This window comes from Sander lucioperca, chromosome 19 (assembly GCF_008315115.2).
Source record: "Sander lucioperca isolate FBNREF2018 chromosome 19, SLUC_FBN_1.2, whole genome shotgun sequence".
NCBI lineage: Eukaryota > Metazoa > Chordata > Actinopteri > Perciformes > Percidae > Sander > Sander lucioperca.
The window spans coordinates 13,957,669-13,983,705 of NC_050191.1; the positions used below are offsets into that span (position 1 = coordinate 13,957,669).

Consider the following 26,037-nt stretch of genomic DNA (forward strand, 5'->3'; position numbering starts at 1 on the left):
CTACAGCAGCTTTCAGCAACAAGGCAATTCAAAGTGATTTACATGAAACATTAAAGAGCAGTTAAAAACGGTCATGAAAATAAAAAAAGAATATACAAATACAAGAATAAAAGTTACAGTGAGTAAGAAATTAATAATTATTCAATTTAATAGGTTGTAGGGACGGGTCTTTTTGTAGAGGATTTTGTATAATTAATAAAATAACATAATGTTCTAAGTACATAGGATAAATAGGTTTGACAATAATTTTTACAACTGAACTAATTGTTTTGTAATTATAGAGGGAAAGTACCAAAAAAAGGTACCGTTGGGTAACGGAACCAAATTTCAGGTTCAGTAGTAGCCTAGACAACGCATGTTTAATTTTAAGTTGAATTCATTGTAATTGTAGACTAGAGCTGGTATATATATATATATATATATATATATATATATATATATATATATATATATATATATATATTTTTTTTTTCATGACAGCGATGGTGCTGTCAGTTAACCTTCTATGTTGCATCTTCAAAGGTGACACTGAATTTGAAAGAGCACATTGTAATTTCTGCATCTATTATCAAAGTATGTATTAGTAATACAGTGGAAATCAGTAGAAATGTGAATATTTGGTAGCATGTTGATTTACGGTGTGTGCCCCTAAATTTTCTGGTTGCTCCCCTAAAATGTTGAGTTGGGGGCCACTGTGCTCCTAGTGAAAGAAGTTAGTCTGGAGCCCTGCACACACACACACACACACACACACACACACACACACACACACACACACACACACACACACACACACACACACACACAGACACACAGACACACACATACAGACACACACATACAGAGACACACACACACACACACACACACAGACACACACATACAGACACACACACACACACATAGACATACACACACACACACACACACACACATAGACACACACATAGACACACACACACACACACACACACACACACACACACACACATACAGACACACACACACACACACACACACACACACACACACACACACACACACAGACACAGACACACACACACACACACACACACACACAGACACACACACACACACACACACAGACACACACACACACACACACACACACAGACACACAGACACACACACACACACACACACACACACACATAGACACACACACACACACACAGACACACACACACACACACACACAGACACACAGACATACACACACACACACACACACACACACATAGACACACACATAGACACACACACACACACACACACACACAGACACACACACACACACACACACACACACACACATAGACACACATAGATACACACACAGACACACACACACACACAGACACACACACACACACACACACACACAGACACACACACGCACACACACACAGACACACACACACACAGACACACACACACACACACACACACACACACACACACACACACACATTTGAATGCTTTTATTTGGATCTGAAAGTCATCGCATGACAACATACAAGATCCAAATACTATGAGAAGCGTTATTGACCAGGTGACAGATCTATGTGGAGACATACTTTTACAAGTCTTTCATTTATAATACGTAACACATTAAGGATAAACAGAGCATCTCTGTCTCCATATCTGCATGCTCCCTATGATGGCTGAAACAGCAACATTTGGCAAGTCTTTTTGCCTCCTTTTTTTGCACACACACACACACACACATACATACACACACACACACACACACACACACACACAGACACACACACACACACACACACACACACATACACACACACACACACACACACACACACAAACAGAGACACACACACGGACAGATGGACGGAAGGACGGACGGACCTTCATGGGTAACTTTCAACAAGAGCAGTGTTCTCAGCCATCTGTCTTTGTATCTAAATGTCTCTCAAAAACAAGACTCACCGAGTTACTGTCCCTTCTCTTGACTGCTTCAGATCTTCCCGTCGTGTGTTTTCCAGCAGAGATCTCACACCCTGTAATGGCGTCTCAGCTCCGTTCAGCAATGTCAAAATCTACTGTCCTCATCACTCACCTGTCACCAGGTGAATTATTAACAGCAGGATGATTCTACATCAGTTGATGTATCTGCAGGAAGTGAAAGGTGTAGTTCAGTTTAAGATGATAATCTGATCAATATCTAGAAATAAAACACAGTGTTAAACTAGAAAAAAGTCTGGCAGCAAAGTTGCCAAACACTTACCGTCAAATTACAGTAAAAAACCTTACATTATTTTACAGAAAAATTCTTTTTTTAAATACAGAAATTTCCTGTAAATATTTTCTGTATTTTTACAGTCTAACTATTGTAGAATTAAAACAAATTCTTGTTATAAAACATTTCTAGAATGTTAAACAACTGTATAAATCTTTATCAAAACTAAGAAATATTGCAGAAATACCTTAAAATTACATAATTTAAATGAAAACTGCTGTTTTCATACGGTTTTCTTTGGTAAATTCACAAGATTATTCAATCCATCCACAAGAACTCCCTGTTAAAGTACAGATTTTTGGATGTAAAACACATAAAAATTATGTAAAATGACTTTCAAATACCCTCCTTTAGGCATTTATTTTATGATTATCCAATCTATTTACGGTAAATTCCTGTTTAATACTGTTTTTTTACTGTACAAAAAAGAGAAGATAATGGGATAATACTTTCCAGAAACATTGTAATAATAGTCATTACTTTATATAAACAATATTTGAGAGTATTTACAAGCAACTCTCCAATATATCTACATACTTTTACCATTAATGTATGTTGTTTACTTTAAATAAACATTCATTTATAGTTATAAAAGGCAACTCTCCAATATATTTACATACCTTTACCATTAATATACGAGGTTTACTTTATATATACAAGCAAATATCCAATATATACACATAGTTTTACCATTATTGTATGGGTGTTCACTTTATATAAACATTATTTGCCCGTAATAACAAGCAACTATCCAGTATATCTACAGACTGTACCTCATTATTGTATGGGGGCTTACTTTATATAAACTGTTCTTTATAGTAATTACAAACAACTATCCAATATATATATATACTTTTACCATTATTGTACGGGGTTTACTTTATATAAACATAGTTTTATAGTAATTTAGAAGCAACTCTCCAATATATCTACATACCTTTACTATTAATATATGAGGTTATATAAACATTGTTTTATAGTAACTTAAAAGCAACTGTCTGGTATATCTACAGACTTTTCCTCATTGAAGTAGGGGGTTTACTTTATATAAACATTATTTGACAGTAATAAGCAACTCTCCATTATATGTACATACATGTTTATTTTATATAAACTTCATTTGACAGTAATAACAAGCAACACCAATATATCTACAGACTTTTCTTATAAGTGCATGGGATTTACTTCATAAACATTATTTGACAGTAATTACTATTACTAACCAATATATGTTCACAACTTCCTCATTAGTAAATGGGGTTTTGAATGTACAAAAACCAAAAGGGCTATGTAAAAGTGCAATTGCATCAACTACTTATACACGCAATAAATATATAATTTTTTCTGCTGACATTTTACAGCATTGTCCAATCCATTCACTGAAGATCCCTATTTGAGATGTATGAGATTTTAAGATGTATCATAACCAGAAAGTATTATAGAATGACCATTTACTGCATGCTTTACAAAGAAATGCACTATTTAAACAGTGCTATCCTTAAAGTTCACATATGAATAAACTTATGGGAGCAAAAACTGTCTGGTACATTGAATTAGAGCAAAAGGGGAACTATGGGCAATTTGGGAATTCATACATGTGTGTTAAAAATGTCAGTAAACATGAACAACTCTCTCCAAAATCTAAAAACTCAAATTTGTGATGTCATCTGATATAATGTCTGGAGCTTTTCCAAAAACAATGAATTGAGAAATATTTTAAAGATGACACTGAGATCACCCAGGGGGATGTTCAGAGGTAACGGGTAGATTTTCTGTTTCAGAAATAAAATGCTAACATAGAATAAAGCTCATTTGGGGTTTTTTTTATTCTACAAAATTAGTTTCACATTCATTGTCTATGAAGCAGCTTAGTAACCTGATGACATCATAGTTTGAGTCTTACATTTCTGGTTTGTGGCTTCGCCAGAGACAGTGACTCTTAATCAAAAATATCAGAGGTGAGATTAAAGACCATTGCACACCAGGGACGATTATTTCGCATGTCAATATATTTTTTCGAACTGTTGTTTTTGTCACAAGTAGTGTTTACTTATGAGGATCACCAAACAACAACACGGAGGCTGCTGTCCCAACTACAGACTGTACGTCAGCAAACTTTATTACTCCTTTCAACCTTTACAATGGCAGCGTATGCCAGAAACATTCTTTCCGTTTTTACCTTTCACAATAAGCCCGAGACATATGCTACACTGTTTTGCAGAGGGAATTCAATTGAATTGTATACTCAATTAGAGTTAGAGGAAACTCAATAAATAGCTTACAGTAGCTTAGTGTTACAGCTTTTCCTGGGACGTATCCGAAGCTAACCCCCATCCCTTCACTCAGCAGCCTGGAAACCAGACAGGACACCTTTTGGTGCTTTTGAGGAGCTGCTGCATTTATTTGTTGTCAAACTGCAGAATCTAGCTGCTGTACAATCACTTCATATCTTCACCACTAAACGTTAACTCTCCTCTGCTCCGACTGCTCTCTCTTTCTCGTCCGCTCACACCACATCTTCCGTCACTTTCTCGCTCTCTTCAGCATCTGTCCTACTGACATTGTAGATGAGCTGGCGTGTATATCCAAACCTTTTATTGAAAACTGTCACAAATTTGCTTCGCTGCCGGTGTGAATAGTTTTGATGTGAAATATTCACAGGCGATTATTTTGCATATTGGCGTCGCTTATTCGTCACGCCCCAGTGTGTAACGGTCTTAAGTCACACATGTGCAAGTCACAAATCTTAACCTTCACCGTCTTGAACAAGTCCCAAGTCACTGTGTTTAGACTCAAGTAAGGCTGTATCAACAAAAAGGGGTGTAACAATGTTACAAATCCAAACCCGGTTCGTTTTATTTACAAGCACAGACCAGGTAAAGCAACCGTTAACAATGCAGGGGTCCGTTTCAGGAAGGAGGTTTAACAAACTCTGAGTGTAACCCTGATATCTGAGTTGATTTACCCTGAGATGGGAAACTCTGAGTTTTCAGTTTCATGCAGCATGAATGGAGCCATGATACTACGATTCACCATGGTAACAACCACAAACAAACTGGTGGGCAGAAATACTGCACATACAGCGAGTTTGAACATGTATTTAGTTAAAAAAGCAACACAGCGGCTGCTTTAAAAGAGAGAATTTGCGTGGGAGAAAATTGCTGCTAGAGTAAATGCGTTAGTTCCAATATAGTGTATATCATATTTAATCATAAGTATAATATTACTGGTGAAATGGTATTGAACCCATAATCTATAAAAGTCCTAGGCCTACTAATCCCATTCTGAGGCTGCAGCACCATCATCAACAGAACTATAATTCATAATCTTATATTTCAAAGGGTTTACATCATTCACCTGCAATACTGTGGAACTCCTTTTTAATGGCTCTTACTGGTTTGTGTCCAGGGAACACTACACAAACGTTTAAAAAACGTTTCAGAGTGAGTCCCACTCTTCTGACGGCGCTTTGCTACAGTAGCTTTACCAATATGCTCCGCATCACCAATGTTGTAAAGAAAACTGTTGTTTGCAAAAAAATGTAATGTGACACAAATAATGTGCTGGGATGTAGAGCATGTCCACGATGGGTGACGTTAGTGATATGAGGATGATAAGGTTATGTAAGCTACATAACTGATAGACTGGGAAGTAAAAAACGGTACCGCTCAAATAGGTATTTATCTGGAAATTAAAATGCGTCGGGGCCTCAATATCATCTCCTGACGTATGTTTAACTCCCTGCAAAGTAATACAGCTTCTACATCACCGGGATCGTCGACAAAAAGACATTGCATGTTTTGAGAAAAAAAAACGTTTTAACATGGTTAATAAACCAACCCTGTTTTTTTATTCATGCCGATAACAAACTGCACTAAAATGCGCCTGATACAGACTGCAATTATGAATGATGAAATGAAAGAGAGCTGTGTCAGAGGGAGGAGACTGAAAGAAGAAAACCTGTTCCCGACTAGGTTAGGTTCACAGAGTCCGAGGTTAGGTTACCTCTCTTTCTGAAACGGAAAACCCAGAATTACCCTCATCTCAGGGTTAACAAACTCAGAGTTTTCACTAAACCTGCTTTCTGAAATGGACCTGTCATTCGGTACCTCCATTAGCTGTATGTGTGTTTGTGAACTCCTTTGCTGCCTCCTTCTTAGCCTCTGCTGGGCTCCCTCTTGCTCTGGGCTATCCTTTTCTCAGCCATCTGATGCACGAGTCTTCAACTTCACCCAGGCTATTCAGACCGTAAAGCAGGTTCTCAGGCTGGCTGTGGGAGAGCTGTCTGGTCTGTTGATCCTTGTCAAACTGAACACAGAATGAAAGCCTTAACATGGGTGAGAAAGATGTGGTAAGGTACAGATGATAACGTGTGATACTGTAGGGTGAACATCTATTTACTTTAGCTTTCTTTATCTTCTTGATCTTCTTATCTTGGTATTCTTTCTTCCATCTTGCCTAAACAAGGATTAAAGAATTAGGGTGAGATTTGAACATTACTGTAACAGTAGTATACATAGCTCCGTTTAATGTCAAGTTGTAACTTGTTGTTGTTACAACGTGTGGTTCACTGTTCATAAAGTAGAACCAACGTAAAGTTAGTCAGCTGAGATAGCTTATGTAAACTTGAGGCATAACCTAGCTAGGTGGTAACGTTAAACGGCGGGTTACCGGTTAGTTAACAGTAATGTTAACTACTAGCGTTAGGAGCAACGGAGCATTATAACGTTTCTTTAATTACTAGTATTAGCTAGTACCCAGCAAATCAAGCTGACCTGCTAAACTGTCTAACTGTCTAGTTAACTGTTATATATTTAGCTAGCTAGCTAAAATTACGATTGGTGCATGGTTCACATTCAAGGCTAACATTACATAAGGACAGTCTTAATGTAACGTTAGCTAATGCCAGACACACTTTGATAAGGCACATAAACGGCAAATGCTAACGTTATCCCTGCTGACATTTTAAAATTGTGAAACGTATGCAAGTGTTATCTTAACTCGTGTCCAGTTGATATCTCGTGAGGAAACTGCATGTACATAAAAAGAAAAGTATTACTTTACCTTAAGTGAAAGCTGAATGTGAATCATCGTGGAGAAGTCCTGACTCCTGCGTTACATTATTATCCACACTTTCTCTGCGTCGAGATGAGTTTGACGTTAGCACAGCCCCCCATGAAGTCAAACAATATCATTGGTCAAGATCGTCTCTGCCCGGCATGATTCATCCAATGATTGTGCAACATTCAATTATTTGAATCTGCGCGCACTTTCCTGAAGCACATAGCCTAGACTAAAGAGACCATTTCTGTTTTTTCAACCATTTTAAGGTCTTACATCGCTTCACGCCCTGATTATCAATGTTCACGTTGATGCTAGAAGCCTTGGTTGAACTGTTGAGCCCTAGCATCCCTTCCCAGTCTTTCACACATTGCATGTATTGCTAAATAATAAAAAAAATATATTGCACACCAATGTAAAGCTTTATTCATACTGTGTCCTCCCTGTCTTTATTCACCGTATATTACCTCAGCCCATGAAAAACTCTTTGTTCCCTTTGACCTGTAGAAAGTGGGGAGAGGTAAAATGATTTGAGGGAGCAGTAGACTGCACAATGACCTTGCATTTTGTTGAACACTGTGACTCACTTTGGGTCTTAATATTAAGAAAAATTGTGTATGCTACATATACATAAGTACACCAAATACATTAAAAAGAGGTCTGTCCCGCATGCATATTAGTTTCTGACTGTGGGGAATTGGGAAAAACAGTAAAAACGTCCCCAAATTTCTGAATTGCTTATTTTCATAACATTCACTGAGCCTTGCCTAAAACAGTTTGGAGTTTGTATTGGAAGACTCCAACGTTTTTAAAGTGGATTAACAGCCTTTTATGAAAAGCCTACTCCTTCAGTTTTGAAATGAAATCACAGATAATTTCTCAAATAAGCATAATGTTGCAGATGTCATCAGCAAAGTAAGCAGTCAATGGAAAAAGATGTTGGGCCATGAATCTGAAATAGGCCCATGGCCTCCACGGAAGTGAAATGAGGCAAGAACATCAGATGCCCCCTAAAATATTAGGATGGTGAAGATGTAGGCTTACCCAGGCTGCAGGCTGCCTGGCTCTCTGTGTACTGTATCGTCATCCTGTAGGCCTATAGGGTTGTGGGACTATGTGATGTGAACTGTGGCTGCACGATTCTTTTGTCAACTAATTTGCTAGACCAAAACATGATTATATAGTGATGAGCATATCACAGACTTGGACTAAAATAGACATCATGTACATCCAAGGCCTGTAGTTTAGGTTGACTCTTGTCTCTTATGCATTCCCATAACTGAAGCTATGGCTTTGTTTCCACAAATATTTAGGTGAAAGAATGTTTATTTTTACAAAGACAGATCTAAATACAGCATCTTTGTCACCAGTGGTGATTTGGTGCAGTAGTCCTATAGCTTTTTAAGCTTGTGTGCTGCCAAGTTGTTTTACTGTTTGTATTACCATAAATATGCTTGCAAAATATTACAGTAGTGTAGTTTCTAATATAATTACATTGATCCAACTATAATTGAGAACAATTGCTTGTGGGTTTTTGCTGTGGAGTTGTTGAGGCCATGCAGTGAGGGTTCATGTCAGCCTCATTCAATGCATTAAACGGGTATGGCTGGTCCTACCTGTCTCAGTACCTCTGTTAACCCCTCTTCAAATAACTGCAAAGCTAAATACAAGTCCTACTCTATTGCTAGAATTTAGTAGACTTGCATTAAGAGACACTGGCCAGGATGAAGTTTGACAGCGATTAAAAAACACTAACACACAGTATTAGACCACATTGAATAAGCTAAAATGGACCCCTATACAGTATACCAATATTTACCCTCTGAAGAGTCTCTGATGCATATATTGGATAGTTAATTGTAAATATTGTCAAATATTTTTACAAAGTAAACACACAGTACATTAATGGGATAAGTCTGTAGATATATTGAATAGTTGCTTTTAATCACTATAAAGTATTGTTTGTATGAAGTAAACCTGATATATTAATGATTAAAGTACAGTATATTAGTTTCTTTTTAACACTATACAATACTGTTTATATAAAGTAAACCCTTATACATTTATGGGGAAAAGCCTGTAGACATAATGAAGAGTTGATTGTAACGTTTATATAAAGTAATGACTATAAAATAATGGTTCTGCAAGTTATTATCACATATTGTTTTTTGTACAGTAGAAAACCAGTATTAAACAGGAATTTACTGTAAATTGATTGGATAATCATGTAAAATAAATGACTAAAGCTTTTAAGATACTATTAATGGGCTGTCAAATAGGGTAATTTACATTAATTTGACATGTAAATAACTATAAATGAATGTTTATTTAAAGTAAACAACATACATTAATGGTAAAAGTATGTAGATATATTGGAGAGTTGCTTGTAAATACTCTCAAATATTGTTTATATAAAGTAATGACTATTATTACAATGTTTCTGGAAGGTATTATCCCATTATCTTCTCTTTTTTGTACAGTAAAAACACAGTATTAAACAGGAATTTACCGTAAATAGATTGGATAATCATAAAATAAACGCCTAAAGGAGGGTATTTGAAAGTCATTTTACATAATTTTTATGTGTTTTACATCCAGGAATCTGTACTTTAACAGGGAGTTCTTGTGGATGGATTGAATAATCTTGTGAATTTACCAAAGAAAACCGTATGAAAACAGCAGTTTTCATTTAAATTATGTAATTTTAAGGTATTTTGCAATATTTTTCAGTGTTTGTACAGATTTATACATTTGTTTAACATTCTAAATATGTTTTTTGATTACAATTCTTTTTAAATCTACAGTAGTTGGACTGTGAAAATACAGAAAATGTACAGTAGATATCTGTATTTTAAAAATAAATTCTTTGTAGAAAAACATAAGGTTTTTTACTGTCATTTCACGGTAAGTGTTTGGCAACTTTTGCTGCCAGACTTTTTACCGTTTTTTCACGGTTGTTTTTTAACGTTTCTTTACATTAAATTTAAGGTTTAACAGTAAAAAACCAGAAAGAGGCCTCAATTTTACACACCGTAAAATTATGGGGTTTTTTTTTGTCTTTTTACATAAAATTCAATGTAATTTGACTTTCAAGACCGTTCAGCAATGGAATTATCCTGTTAAACAACTATATTATCTCATTATATCAATTTACAGACTAAAACCTTAATTTAATGGTTTTTTTTTAAAATAAAAGTATTTTTCTGTATTTTTCTGGCATTAACACTTAATGTAGAAAAAACGGAAAAAATCCGTAAAATTATACAGTGAATTCCAGTGAAATAACTTTTTTTTTTACAGTGTAGAGTGCCGTTACCTGAAACAGATGATTTAACGTCACCGCTCATTTTACACAGAGTTTAGCAACAAAACTAAATGCTGAGGGAAGATAACTACGTTTTTAATGTTGGTTTTAAGCGATATGCACCCCCACTAACCTGGAAAGCGTTAATACAGACTTTATGTCGGTGTTAAACTATCATTATTGATGGTACACGAGACTAAGATCTGTTTATACAATATTGTGTTTATACACAGCTCTATACAGCAAATTATAGCAGCTGTGTATAAAATCAGATTACAGGACACACACACACACACACACGAGTTTGTTTCACTATCTTTGTGGGGACCCGTCGTTGACATAATGCATTCCCTAGCCCCTTACCCTAACCTTAACCATCCCAACTAAATGCCTAACCTTAACCCTTACCCTCACCCTAACCATAACCTAATTCTAACCCTAATCCTAAAACCAAGTCTTAACCCTCAAACAGACCTTTAACCTTGTGGGGTCCAGCATTTTGGCCCCAGAAAGCTGTCGGGACCCCACAAGTATACTGTATTCCCAGTTTTCGGACCCCACGAATAAACAAGAACACACACACACACACACACACACACACACACACACACACACACAGACAGACAGACAAACACAAACCTTCATGGGTAACTTTCAACAAGAGCAGTTTTCTCAGCCATCTGTCTTTGTATCTAAATGTCTCTCAAAAACAAGACTCACCGAGTTACTGTCCCTTCTCTTGACTGCTTCAGATCTTCCCGTCGTGTGTTTTCCAGCAGAGATCTCTCACCCTGTAATGGCGTCTCAGCTCCGTTCAGCAATGTCAAAATCTACTGCCCTTTGCACTCACCTGTCACCAGGTGAATTATTAACAGCAGGATCATTCAACATTAGCATCTTTGATGTAGCTGCAGGAAGTGAAAGGTTTAGTTCAGTTTAAGATGATAATCTGATCAATATCTAGAAATAAAATACAGTGTTAAACTATCATTATTGATGGTACATGAGACTAAGATCTGTTTATACAATATTGTGTTTATATACAGCTCTTTACAGCAAATCATAGCAGCTGTGTATAAAATCAGAGATTACAGGACACACACATACACACACACACACACACACATACACACAGACACACACACACACAGACACACACACACACACACACACACACACACACACAGACACACACACACACACACACACACACACACACACACACACACACACACACACACACATACACACACACACACACACACACAAACTTACATAGATACATATATACACACACACACAAACAGAAACAAACACACACACACACACACACACAGAAACAAACACACACACACACACACACACACACACAGAAACAAACACACACACACACACACACAAACAGAAACAAACACACACACACACACACACACAGAAACAAACACAGACACACACACAAACTTACATAGATACATACACACACACACACAAAGACACACACAGAAACACACACAGACACACACAAACAGAAAGAAACACACACACACACACACACTCACAAACTTACATAGATACATACACACACACACACACAGGCACACAGACAGACACACACACACGTTGCTTTTATGGGAAGCTTTTTGGGGACATTTTCCTGTTGCAGTTCCTAAAAGCTTCTTAATAAAGGCTGGACTGGCTGCAGTTAGAGACTTATTTTCAAGAAACTTATGAACACATCTTTGGTAGACACAATATTTAAAGTTGTGCTTTTGTATTATTCATTGTGGAGAAACTCTGATTAATTAACAATGAAAATAAGCCCTAGAGGTCCCAAGACAAGATGTCCGTTGATATGGACATCTCACATCTCAGCCTGTTCTCATGAAACCATACGTTAATATAGCTACGAGAAGTTAAGCACTGTAGTTCGTTAGCCATGTTATTTTTTGCTGTATGCACCACATTGACGGGTGATGTATAACAATGCGGTTGGTCCTGTAGATAGAAAGACAGGGTGGATGGGTGGGGCATAAACCACAGGGCTTTCAGGCCAGGGAGCAGAGTTTGCTTCCCGTAGAAAACAAAAGACTTTCACCGGGGAAATGTGTGTTCCTTTGGAGAGTTTTTCCTAACCCCCTAACCCTAACCCCTAACCCAAAACATCTCACAACTTGAAAACGTCCACCCCTTCCTTCTTCATCACCACACACACAGAAACACACACAGTGACACACACACACACACACACACACACACACACATACCCCGAAACACACGCACAGAAACACACACACACACACATACAGAAACAAAAAACAAACGCACACGCACAGACAGACAAACCTTAATGGTAACTTTCAACAAGATCAGTTTTCTCAGCCATCTGTCTTTGTATCTGAATGTCTCTCAAAAACAAGACTCACCGAGTTACTGTCCCTTCTCTTGACTGCTTCAGATCTTCCCGTCGTGTGTTTTCCAGCAGAGATCTCACACCCTGTAATGGAGTCTCAGCTCTGTTCAGCAATGTCAAAGTCTACTGTCCTCATCACTCACCTGTCACCAGGTGAATTATTAACAGCAGGATCATTCAACATTAGTTGATGTATCTACAGGAAGTGAAAGGTGTAGTTCAGTTTAAGATGATAATCTGATCAAGGATCTAGAAATAAAACACAGTGTTAAACTATTATTATTGATGGTACACGAGACTAAGATCTGTTTATACAATATTGTGTTTATATACAGCTCTTTACAGCAAATCATAGCAGCTGTGTATAAAATCAGAGATTACAGGACACACACACACACACACACAAACTTACATAGATACATACACACACACACACACACACACACACACACACTGAGACACACACTGAGATAACACACACTGAGACACACACACTGAAACTCATAACACACAGAGTAACACTAGCATCAAACACCAATACAGAAAATACTAACTTTTCATCTTTACAGTTTAAATAATTTAAGTGACTTCACATTAATCAATATTTTCTATAAGAAAAGAGTGAAATTATTTTCTTTTCTTTTTTATTTTATACAAGTTTTGAGGTAAACAAGAATGAATGAAAATCCTCAGTTTGCTTACCTGCAGTAAATATATATGCATTTTTATTTTGTCTGAAGTAATTTACGTAATTACTGGAAATGTTACAAACTAAAGGTACGTAATAGATTTCTCTTGCCATGAACCTATATTATCTATAAATACTAATGTCTGTAGTGTTTCCTTTGCTTACACCTCCATTAACAGTAAGTGTGCAGTTTTACTATAGTAAAGGAAGTGTTTTTCACATTTTCACAACTGTGTAACCTCAGATATCTTAACTGGACAAATTGGTAACAGTTTTACACATTTAACAGTGAAATAATGACCTGGAACCTGTTCAATATTGAAGATGGTGTTCTGGAGAATACCTGATAACATTTTGGTGGACTTGGAACCATGGGAAGGGCCCCTACTGGCTCCCCCAGAAAGGGTCTGGACGTATGGGAACATACATTTCATAATAAATTTTTTACTTCTAACACTGTCATTCCCTTAATTAAAAATGGGACATTTGGCCTGTGTTTAATAGGGGGATTGGTTCTTCCCAAATGTCCTTCCCAAATAGAAAAAGTGTTCCCAAGTGTCCCAAAATATAAGACCCAATGGTCAAAAAGCCATTTTTCAATGCTAATAATTGTTTCTCTTCACATATAACATTTATATATATATAACATTTGGGAATTTTTTTCCATTTCCCATAACATCAAAAAAAGAAAAATTGATAAAGGAAAGGCCCCAGAGACCCCAAAGTTTGCACACTGGTGGGGGGCGAGCCCCTCTACAAAAATTCAAGATGATTTTTGCTCCAAACCATTTAGAAAAAAAAAAAAGTTCTGTTCAAAATTCCCCCAAAACATGGTCTTAGGATTGTTACATCCAACACCATGTTTGAATATTGTTTTGAACGGAGAAAATTTGTTTCTGAGCGCGCTGAAATTTTAGTATGTTGTTCCCGGGCCAAAATGGGGCGGGGCCATCTTGGTTTGGCGTTGCTAGCACCTAGCATGCTAGCGTGGGAGGCGGGACAAATGCAATTACAAATGAATGGGAAAATTTTATAAGGTAAAATGAATAGGAAATGTTCCCAAATGTCCCTTGTTCAAACAGCCATATTTCTTCCAAAAATGGTGCTAAATGCTTAAAACTTGCACCAACCGGTCGACACGAACCATAGATTCAGTGTGTAGAGCGTGGGCATCGTAGACCATCAGGAAACCTCTATGCTCAAGGCAAAGATCCTGGGGGCTGGAACCAAGCCAGTGTTGTAGCCACACCCATTTTATGCAACATACTTGACATTTGTGTCAATATTTTTATGGCAAGTATTATTTTTTCAATTGTAATTATTTAGGGCTAGGGTTTTTCCTTTTGGGAACATGTGGCCACGCACCCTGACCCCCCCTGACTCCCCCGACCACTGCAGCCCCCCCTCAGGGCTTCCCATCACTTTAATACCCAAGTGTCAAAAAGTTGCCCAATTGTCCCCAACACATGACTGAAGTCCCCTGTTGACTAGTATGCATTTACACTCACACTCCTTCATGGGTCCATACATTAGTTCAGTAAAAGACATTATCAGTGTCAGTAGTAATATGACAAGTTTGATAGATAAGATTTAGTTAACGTTTTATGTTTTTCTCGTTTTGTAAATGTTTCTGCTCTGTCTCTGCAGAGGAAGATCAATACTTTAGCAGAGAGTCATTAGTTGAGATAATCCTGCATTGTTCACAAGAATGAATGCTAAGAAATGCACGTATAATAAATTGTGTCATGGGGAAAAAATACTTAAACTTTTTTTTCTGATAGCTGCAATATTAGTCACATAAAGTTTATTTTTATTGGTTAACAGACGAGATGAAGTGACATTTGTCTAATGATTCAGAAGTGGAAGGCACACTACACATGTTGCATTCATTTCTCAATAACTAAAGAAAAAGTAAAAATAAACTTAAAATATATGCTAATATTTAAAATGTAACTTTAACAGTATATTATATATAAATAAATCTGATGAAATCAATGTTGTTGCTAATACTTCAGTCCTTGATATAAGTGCATGCAGTCAAGTTACTTCTGCTTTGCAGGTAAAACTTTATTTATTCTCTATTTAAGTGGCATGATTACTTCTTCATATTTGTATAAAAGAGAAATGTTTGAATGAAGATGAATCATCAATCTTTGAAATAAACTAAGTATTTGCTGTAAACAACCAATCATTGAAAGAATGAGTACAGACTGTTTCACTTCAGTATATGTAGGTCCCCTTTTTAATATTGTCACGGTTGTGACTTTGTGTTTCCTGTTTTATTTTGATATCTGTTTGTTCTCCCTTGTCTTGTCTAGATTACTTCCTGTTTTCTGTTTTCCCGCCTGTTTGATTGTTCTGCCCCGCCCTGATGTGTTCCACCTGTTTGTATCACCTGTCCGTTGTTAGTGTTCATTACCTGGTGTATTTAGTCCCTGTGCTGTCTTTGTCTCTTGTCGGATCATTGTTTTGTTGTTGTGTGCTGTTTGTGTTGTGTTTCCTGTCGTGAATTGCCTTGCCTTGTGGATAGTACTCCAAGTAAGTGTTTTTCCTGTTTGCAATAAATCTCTTAAACTGCATTTGGGTCCAAGTTTCATCTACTTACGACGCAGCACCTGTCAGAATGATCCGACCAGATATGGACCCAGCAGTATTCAAGCCAGTTTTTCACCCGCTGGACTCTGATGGAGAACTTTTGATTGAGTTTTTCCGCTACCTGCATGAGGAGGACCCCGCCTTCGCTAGGCACCTTATGGAGGTGCGTTGGCAGGCCACAGCACAGGAGTTTCGCTTCCCCGTCTCCATGCCTGTTTTTTGTCCTGAGCCTCAGCAGACCTGTGTTTCTGAGCCTGAGCTGACCTGTGTTTCTGAGCTGACCTGTGTTTCTGAGCTGACCAGTGTATCTGAGCCTGAGCTGACCAGTGTATCTGAGCCTGAGCTGACCAGTGTATCTGAGCCTGAGCTGACCTGTGTATCTGAGCTTGAGCTGACCTGTGTTCCCGAGCTTTCCTGTGTTCCCGAGCTTTCCTGTGTTCCCGAGCTTTCCTGTGTTCCCGAGCTTTCCTGTGTTCCTGAGCTTCCCAGTGTTTCTGTGCTGGCCAGTATCCTGGAGTCTATGCCGTTCCACAGCGCCTCAGAGACTGTGTTGTGTGGCGTCTCAGAGACTGTGCCATGTGGCACCTCAAAGACTGTGTTGTTCCCCGGTGTTCTAGAGGCTCCAGCTCCCCGTGTTTTGTCGGCGGTCAGAGCTACTCCTGCCCATCGTGTCCTGTCGGCAACCCAGGTTACCCCTGTTCCCGTTGCCTGGCCGCCTGTCTCCAGCCCAGCTGACTCGTCGCCTGTCTCCAGCCCAGCTGACTCGTCGCCTGTCTCCAGCCCAGTTGACTCGTCGCCTGTCTCCAGCCCAGTTGACTCGTCGCCTGTCTTCAGCCCAGCTGACCCGTCATCTGCTAGGTCTTCAGAAGGGATTCGCCTTCGCCGCCGGCCTCCAGAGGGGTCCCGCCCTCACCGACGACCGCCAGAAGGGTATCTCCTCCGCCGCCGGCCTCCAGAGGGGTCTCGCCTCCGCCGCCGGCCTCCAGAGGGGTCTCGCCTCCGCCGCCGGCCTCCAGAGGGGTCTCGCCTTCGCCGCCGGCCTCCAGAAGGGTCTCGCCTTCGCCGCCGGCCTCCAGAGGGGTCCCGTTTTTGCCGCCGGCCACCCGAGGGGTATCACCTCCACTGCTGGCATCCAGAGGTATTCCACCTTCGCCGTCCTGCTCTGCCTCCAGAGGGTCTTCACCTTCGCTGTCCTGCGCAGCCTCCGGAGGGGTTCCGCTTTCACCGCCGGCCGCCTGTGCGTCTTCGCAGTCCTGCTTGGCATCCTGAGGGTCTTCGCCATCTGGTTCGGCCACCGGAGGGGTTCTGCCTTTGCCGCTGCCTGCGGCCCCGGGCCCCAAGTCCCGCTCCCGTTTTTGTTCGCCCTTTCTGGGCTCTTTGCTCCTTTGTGGACATTGGTGAACATTTTTTGTTTTTGGGCCGTCTGGGAGCCGTCCTTTAAGAGGGGGGTTCTGTCACGGTTGTGACTTTGTGTTTCCTGTTTTATTTTGATATCTGTTTGTTCTCCCTTGTCTTGTCTAGTTTACTTCCTGTTTTTCTGTTTTCCCGCCTGTTTGATTGTTCTGCCCCGCCCTGATGTGTTCCACCTGTTTGTATCACCTGTCCGTTGTTAGTGTTCATTACCTGGTGTATTTAGTCCCTGTGCTGTCTTTGTCTCTTGTCGGATCATTGTTTTGTTGTTGCGTGCTGTTTGTGTTGTGTTTCCTGTCGTGAATTGTCTTGCCTTGTGGATAGTACTCCAAGTAAGTGTTTTTCCTGTCTGCAATAAATCTCTTAAACTGCATTTGAGTCCAAGATTTGTCTACTTCCGACGCAGCACCTGACAAATATGCAGACATCACTCAGGGATGCAAGTCCCCTTTTGGCAATTTCGTAAAAAATAACATTAAAAAATATATCCCATTTTCAGTAATATTATAAAAAAAGACCTTAAAAGCTTTTCTATTTTTGTAATTTTTTAATGACCAGAAGTAGAAGTCCACACTTGGTCAGTGTAGCCTAATAGTCCACTGTTGGTAGTGTGTGTGCGTGTGTGAGAACAGGTAAGCAGCCTATAAAGTAAACCACGTCTCTTTATTATCATCAAACATTGAATCTTTTTCTTAAATGAACATTAAACTGACAGAACATTTATCCTCATCAATTAAAACAAACCACCAATAATCACTTATACAATTATGCAAATCTAAACAAAATCAACAATTACCATCAACAGTCATACCCAAAATTGAACATGTCTACACCGATATTACTAATAGGAGCAACAACAGTTATGTTAATCAGAGCTACAAATACATAACAATACTAAGTCAAAACCAAACTGTTGTTGATCAAAATAAATCCTATTAAAGCCAGTAAAATACAACATATGAGGATGGAGAGACAAGTTCAAATAAAGGAAGTAAATGCACATTTCAAATGTTCTCTCCCCTTTCTGTCATTTAAGAGTCTCCTCTGGGCCCCCTCCCAAACATTTAGGATCATTCACTTTAAGAGTGATGCATTCTGGGAATGCTGACAGTTTATTAGGTAAACAATATCAAAATAACAAATCAGAAACACCATGAACACCCCCCCCCCCTTCCATCATCACCACCGAGACACACACACACATACACACACACACACACACACACACACACACACACACACAGACAGACAAACACAGACACACAGCAACTACAATATCCCAGATCATTCAACAAAATAGACCAGGGGTTCTCAACCTTTTGCAAGCTGGGCCCCCCCAAAGCTGGTTCATTACAGTTGCCCCGCCTGGCACCACCCCCACTACACCACCTTGCATAGATAGATAGATAGCCCTAGGCTAGGATATTATTTTTAGGCCCACACTATTATTATTATTATTATTATTATTATTATTATTATTATTATTATTATCAGTAGCGGATAGGCCTATTATCATTACTAGGCTATTGTTATAATTGGCACTAGCACCAGACTTCTAATGTGAGCTTGTAGGCATTATTATTATTATTATTATTATTATTATTATTATTATTATTATCATTATTATCATCAGTAGGCCTATTATCATTACTAGGCTATTGCTATAATTGGGAATTGGCACCAGACCTCTGATATGAATTTATGCTTTATTATTGTTATTATTACTAGGCCTAATAGTAGGCATATCATCTCTATTTTTTACAGAAGCTTGCAGGTAGCTGATGTTAATGTGAGACCTGAGCCAGGTATGCTTCATCGTACCTTCGAAGCTTTTTTGCAGCTGGTGGTGCGTTGGTTACCTTGTTGGTCCTCACTAGAAATCTCTCCATTTTGTTTGGTTTAGAAATAATTTGGATGTGGATTAATTGTGTTTTCAATAAGTTGAGGCTATGATGTAACGATGTGTGCGTGTGTGCAGCCTGGACGTGGAGTGGTGTGTGTCTCCTCTCTGCAGGCTGGGACTGCTGCGCGAGGCTACTGAGAGGCTGACCGCCTGTGAGAGCTTTTGGACGGGGGAGGGGCTCACGGCAGCACTTGCTGCTCGTTGAGCACATAACTGCAGAGTGATACGTGCTTTCGAGTCTCCAAACACCACAAAAGTCTCCAATAACACCAGTAAAAGTTGCTAGATTTGTCGCTAGTCGCTTTTGACAAAAAAGTCGCCAGGAGGATGATTTGTTTTACAGTGCGGAGGCTCCACGCAGAGCTTTCTCCGTAGCCTACAAAAGTGGCCTGATGTTTATACTTGTGCACTGGTGTGTGCGTGAGAGGGCGTGTGTGTGTGTGTGTGTGTGTGTGTGTGTGTGTGTGTGTGTGTGTGTGGGTGGTAGAGGGAGAAGTGAGAGAGTGACGGCGTTTAGCTTTAGAGCGAGTACCGACTCTAGAGTCATAGTGAGAGAAACAAAGTGTCTCTGTTCTTTCTGACCACAGTGTGAAATCTGAAGCAGGAAAAGTTAACCCTCTCCTTGATTTCATGTTGTTTATGGAGAAGGAGAACCAGGAAATGAGTCGGGGAGGAAATGCAACGCTACCCAGCCACGACCGAACAGCGCGTCGCCGCGACGTGCAGATTTTTTTTTTCCTCCCATCCTGTAGCCTACTCGCGCCCCCCCAGGAGAGTGTCTGCGCCCCCCCAGGGGGGCGGGCCCCACCGGTTGAGAACCACTGAAATAGACAATAAACCAAATAAACATATGTATAAATGACATCATCATCAGCCCATCATACCCGTCTCTCCCCAGCACAAAGCTTCTTAGGAGCCTCCAGAAAGTTCAGCTACTTTCTCCATTTTCTAGTAGAAACATCCAATCTGGCAAACACTTTAAATGACATCTTTTCAAACACCCCCACCCTATCATCTCACAAGCCCACTCCTGGATAGACGGCAGCCCTTCATTCCTCCATCCTCTTAAAATAATCTGTCTGGCTATCATTAGACTAGTCTGGACCCAGCTTCTTATGTGTCAAATCTAAATTAAACTCAGAATGTTAACACATCTCCACCCAAAGCTGAAAACCAGTCGGCTACATTCTGCAGATTTTCATTCTGGATCAAAACAACAACAACTAAACCCTGCAGATCCTGTTTGGGTCTGATCATAACATTTAAGCTTTTTACTCATCCTTGGAAATTAAAAAACAAACATTTTTAATTAACATCCCAGTTCTTGCAGCACATTTACACCAAAAGCAGCTCAGCTGTAGTTTCTCATTCTGGGCTTTGGAAATATTTTGTGTATCAAACAACAACCAAGGAATGGTTTCCATCATGTCATCAAATCTTAATTCTTCTTCTAACCTGATCTCTACATTTTCTTCAAAAAGAACTAACTGGATTCTGTATCAGCCCAAAAAAAAAAACACTACCACATAAAACGACTAATAAACGACTTTGAGCTCTCTCCTCTCTCCACCTTCTCTCCTCTCTCCACCTTCTCTGAGTTCTCTGAACCTCGCAGAGAAATCTCAGCTGGACAGATTTTGATTTCTGCAGTTTTAGCATCACCAGCCTTGCAGATACTGAACCAAGGGAAGAGTTTCTCAGTGAAAGTGTCTCTGTGAGTGTAGATGTGAGTCATGTCTTCAGAGTTGTAGAAGGACACCTCCCCCCCCTCATAGTCCAGCTGGACTCTGATCCTCTGGAGACTCTTCTTCACTGTGAGGGTCTTACCAGATCCATCAGTGTATTTTCCACTGCGATACTTCAAACGCCAGATTCCATATTTTGGTGAAGCATATCTTTTTCCCTTCCTGTCAGCTGACTCTTTGGCTAAACCCACATTCCAGCCAGGATGATCTCCCACCTCCACCTCCCAGCTGTGTTTCCCTGAGCTGAAACCCTCAGAGCCCAGAACAGAGGGATACCTGCTGTGTCTCTCTGGATTGTCTGGAAGCTTCTGCTTTGTGTCTCCACGTCTCACACTGGTCAGATCATCAGACAGACAGAGATGGGGGTGTGCAGTGTTTGGGTCCAGAATGACGGCACAGAAGTGGACCTTGTCCTTCATCTTCTCCCAGACTCTGAAGGACAGGTTGCCCAGATGTTTGGCCACATCTGTCAGTGCTCCTGAGAGCAGCTGTGGATCTGACAGTGAGCACTGGACTCTGGCTCTGCTCTGAGAGGCTTTATAACTGCTGAGGAACGGCACGCTGTCTTTCTGCAGGTCTGCTTCCACAGCAGAGATGCTGTCTGACAGAGAGGAGATCTGCTCCTGAATCCTCTTCATCTCTCTGCTGACAGTCTTCCCCCTCTGCTGCTCTTCCTCCCTCAGAGCTGCCAGTCTGGACTCCTCTTCCTCTTTCAGGAACTGGTGCAGCTTGTTGAACTCGGCTCTGATCTGACTCTCTGTAGACAGCAGCTGCTTCTTGGAGTGTTGAGTTATTTCATCGTATGTTTTCTCCACTCGTCTGTGTTTGTCCCTCTTGTCCTACAGAGACTGTAAGTCAGATTTCAGCTGCTCCTTCAGATCTCTGACTGCTTGTTCTACAGGAACCACCGTGTGACCGTGGTGAAGAGGAAACTCACAGACAGGACACACAACTCTATCTTCATCCTTACAGAACCAATAAGGGACTTCTGGATGTTCATCACACACCACCTCCTCTTTCTCCTTTTCTTTTTCTGTCTCAGATGATCCAGATTTCTGTCTCCCAGCAAAGTTGTCAGCCAGTTCCTTCAGTGTAAAGTTCACTGCTGGTTCATCCGTTAAGGACTTTGTTTTACATATGGGACAGTTTTTATTTTTAGCTTGTTCCCAGAATGTGTGCAGGCAGCTTGAACAGAAGCTGTGGTTGCAGCTCAGAGACACAGGATCTCTGAAAGTCTCTGAACACACATGGCAGTTCAGGTAACTTTCAACAAGAGCAGTTTTCTCAGCCATCTGTCTTTGTATCTAAATGTCTCTCAAAAACAAGACTCACCGAGTTACTGTCCTTTCTCTTGACTGCTTCAGATCTTCCCGTCGTGTGTTTTCCAGCAGAGATCTCACACCCTGTAATGGCGTCTCAGCTCCGTTCAGCAATGTTCAAATCTACTTTCATTTTCACTCCCCTCTGTCAGCAGGAAATGCTATCATGTCATTTAGTCACCATCAGATGGAGGAAGTCATTCAGAGCTGAATGTTTTCTTCTCGATTAAGAACACATTTCAAACATTGTTTCAAAACTAAAATGTAGAATATGCAGCCTGTGACAAAGCTTATGTTTTGATACACATAATAAAGAATAATTAACTAAATGCCACAAACAAGGAGAGGACTGTAGAGTTATAGTCTACAGAGGTCTGAACATTTCAACAGGCTGACTCACACACAAAAATCTTCCTGTCGTGTTTCCACAGCCAGCCTGCTGGTGTCTGGCTCCTCTCACTCTGGGATATGTCGTCCCTCTGCCAGACTCTCATCCTGAGGGTGAGACAACCACACACACACACACACACACACACACACACACACACACACACACACACACACACTCTCTCTCTCTCTCTCTGCTGAAATAAAAGGCATCTTTAATGCTTTTTCTCTTCCTGTGCCACAGGGCCACAGTGATTGGGTGACAGATGTGTCAATCAGTGCTGACAGGAAGTTGGTGGTCTCTGCCTCCAAGGTATAAATCCTCTCTAGTCTCTCACACTGAACTCAGCTGATGTGGAAGCATTATAACATGAGCCGCTGAGTGTCCTGTGTCTCTGTAGGACAGGACGGTGAGGTTATGGAACATCCAGAACATGGAGGAAATCCCACAAGTCCTGGAGAAGAGGAGGACAGAAGGAACAGGAATCCACATCCTCAAGGTGAAAAACACAAGACATCATTTGTTGTTCTGCTGTCGAAATGTAGTCTTGCATTGTCTGGCTGCACCACAGATGCATTCTGGGATAGGAGAACAAAAACTCTCTGGGTTGTTTGCATTTCCCTAAACACATGTAGGGCCCTATTTTAATGATCTGAAACGCAAGTATCAAACGTGAAACGCAAGTAGCTTTGTGGGCGGATCTCGGGCGCTGTTGCTATTATAACAGCGGGATAAATGAGTCTTGCACCCGACACAAATCCAAAATGGGTTTGTCTGAAGTAGCTAGGTGTGGTTTGGGCGTAACATGCAATAAACCAATCAGAGCGTCAGCTCACATTCCCTTTAAGAGCAGGTGCGCTTGTTCCATGGCGGATTGCTATTATGACGGTGAATTTGCCTTGCGCACGCCAGCGGGAGCTGTCCGGGATGCGGCAAAGTAATAAATGCCCGTCTTGACCGGGTGGCGATGTTGCTGCAGCCATGGAGCTTGGGCCTCCAAAACGCACCACCTGCTCCTGTTGTGCCCCTTCCTCCTCCCCCCACTCCATCTCCATCCACCCGCTCCACCAGGAGCACATCGCACATTATGCCACTGCCGGACCAGATCCCGCCGGAGTGTCCAATCCCGCCGTATTTCAACATCATGTCTCCTTAAGTCCTCTAACATTTCCTCATTTATGTCATCAACACATCCATGATTCATGGAAATGTTGTGTAAAACACAACAAGCCACAAAGAATGCTGCAACGTTTTGAGGACTGTACTGTAAAGTGCCTCCTGACCTATCCAAACACCTGAAGCGCATTTTCAGTAATATTTTTCTTTGTAATTATGTATGGTTTGCAAAAATGGGAACTGCTGCGTCCGTGTATGCGCGTTGTGCACACGCTACATTATGGCCAAGCATGCGCCCCTAAAATAGCATCTGAATAACACGCCACTGACTTTAGACTAGTACCACTGACTATAGACTAGGTTTTTCCTGGTCAGTGGCGGAATGTTTTTCTGAAACTGCAAAATAGCACCAGGGAACGTTTGCAGCTGAACACGCCTCCTCTTTTCACTGAACCGCCCCCTGGAGTGCAAATACATTCCCTAATTTACCGACGTGCGTCTGTGGAGGGAAAAGTCCGCTGTGCATCGGGTGCAAAATAGGAATGATACATGCGTCGGTGTACATAGGGCCCGTAGTTTATAAAATCTGATGTTTGATTCTAAAGTAAACTAGCCAACAATATAACAGCCTACAAGTCCAGCTGAGATGATCAGACCATTAAACACACAACTGGTTGGATCCTTTACTCTTTCTACAATGGGAGGAGACACAGAGAGACAGAAAGACAGAATTAAAGACAGAAAGAAGGAAAGGAGTGTAGAAAGGCCTTCCCAGTGTCTTGTTGTGTGTTTCCAGTGTGAGGAGTGTAGAAAGTCCTTCCCAGTGTCCAGGCTGCAGACCTCCGAGCTGCTGACTCGCTGCGTCTTCTGTCGACTCAAATCGCCCTCCAGGTACCGACCGCAGCCGCCGCCGTTGATGTGACTTCCTGTCCCGGAGGTCAGAGGTCAGCCATGCAGCAGCAGCCTAGGCAAGATTTCACCTGTTTAATTTTTTTCACTCCGTTTTAGTCAGGGTTTTTCCAACGTTTTTGGCACCTGTTGGACGCTAATTTTGATGCATTTTTTGAGTTTTTAAAAACAATATTTTTGTCGCTTTTCTGGTGTTTTTTTGCAACGTTTTTTTTTAAAGATAATTTTTTGGGCATTGTTAGGCCTTTATTTCCAAAGGACAGCTGAAGAAATGAAAGGGGAGAGGGGGGAGGGGGGGGGCAGGGTTGGTACGGGTGCTTGAAATCCTCAAAAATGCTTGAATTTTGATGTTGTGTTTTCAAGGTTTGAAAAGTGCTTAAATTTGGGATAAAATGCTTGAAAATCCTTGAAATTGTAACTGTATTTCTTTCACAACAAATACCTATTTGACTGAATAGTTTGTTTATTAAATGGAGAAATAAAATGTTGGAGAACCTAAAATGAAACCTGCTCTCTTGTGCATGTGTGACATGCCGGGAGGCAAATTTGTGAATCCCACTATGGCCACGACAAGACCCGCCCTACGAAGCAGCTTGATTGGTTGGGGTTAGGCATTTGACCTCGAGTACTTAAGGTTATGATAGCCGATTGGTCAGGGGATAGGACCTGAACAAATCGGGTTACGTTACCTTGCGTAAGCATGGACACCTGGCCAATAAATACTATTTAAGGGCGGGTCTTGGCGTGGCCATAGTGGGATTCGTAATATCGCCGGGCGGTTGTTGATTTCAATGAACGAGTGACTGAGAGTACTTGGTGTGATAATGTAATGTTAGTATTGCATGTCCATTATGGCACATTCATTTGTGGAATATGCAGTGAACATAGCCAAAGTTACATCACAGTAA

At 40.5% G+C, this 26,037-nt stretch overlaps 2 protein-coding genes and 1 pseudogene across 2 annotated transcripts in view; 1 reads left to right on the top strand and 2 right to left on the bottom strand.

Annotated features, from left to right (window-relative positions):
- LOC116063107 (WD repeat-containing protein 88-like) overlaps positions 1–26,037 on the top strand; it is an 83,129-nt gene that overhangs the window by 30,000 nt on the left and 27,092 nt on the right. Inside the window, exons 11-12 of the mRNA XM_035995186.1 lie at positions 23,348–23,416; positions 23,505–23,603. Coding sequence (XP_035851079.1) covers positions 23,348–23,416; positions 23,505–23,603 — 168 coding nt within the window. The remainder of the gene's footprint in view (positions 1–23,347; positions 23,417–23,504; positions 23,604–26,037) is intronic.
- The window catches only part of LOC116063105 (nuclear factor 7, brain-like), a 61,661-nt gene that overhangs the window by 19,279 nt on the left and 16,345 nt on the right, over positions 1–26,037 (bottom strand). Inside the window, exon 3 of the mRNA XM_035995187.1 lies at positions 21,184–21,260. The gene's annotated coding sequence lies outside the window, so the exon portion shown is untranslated. Of the gene's footprint in view, positions 21,261–26,037 lie in introns of the transcript that reaches the window.
- On the bottom strand, positions 21,155–22,736 carry LOC116063102 (annotated as a pseudogene).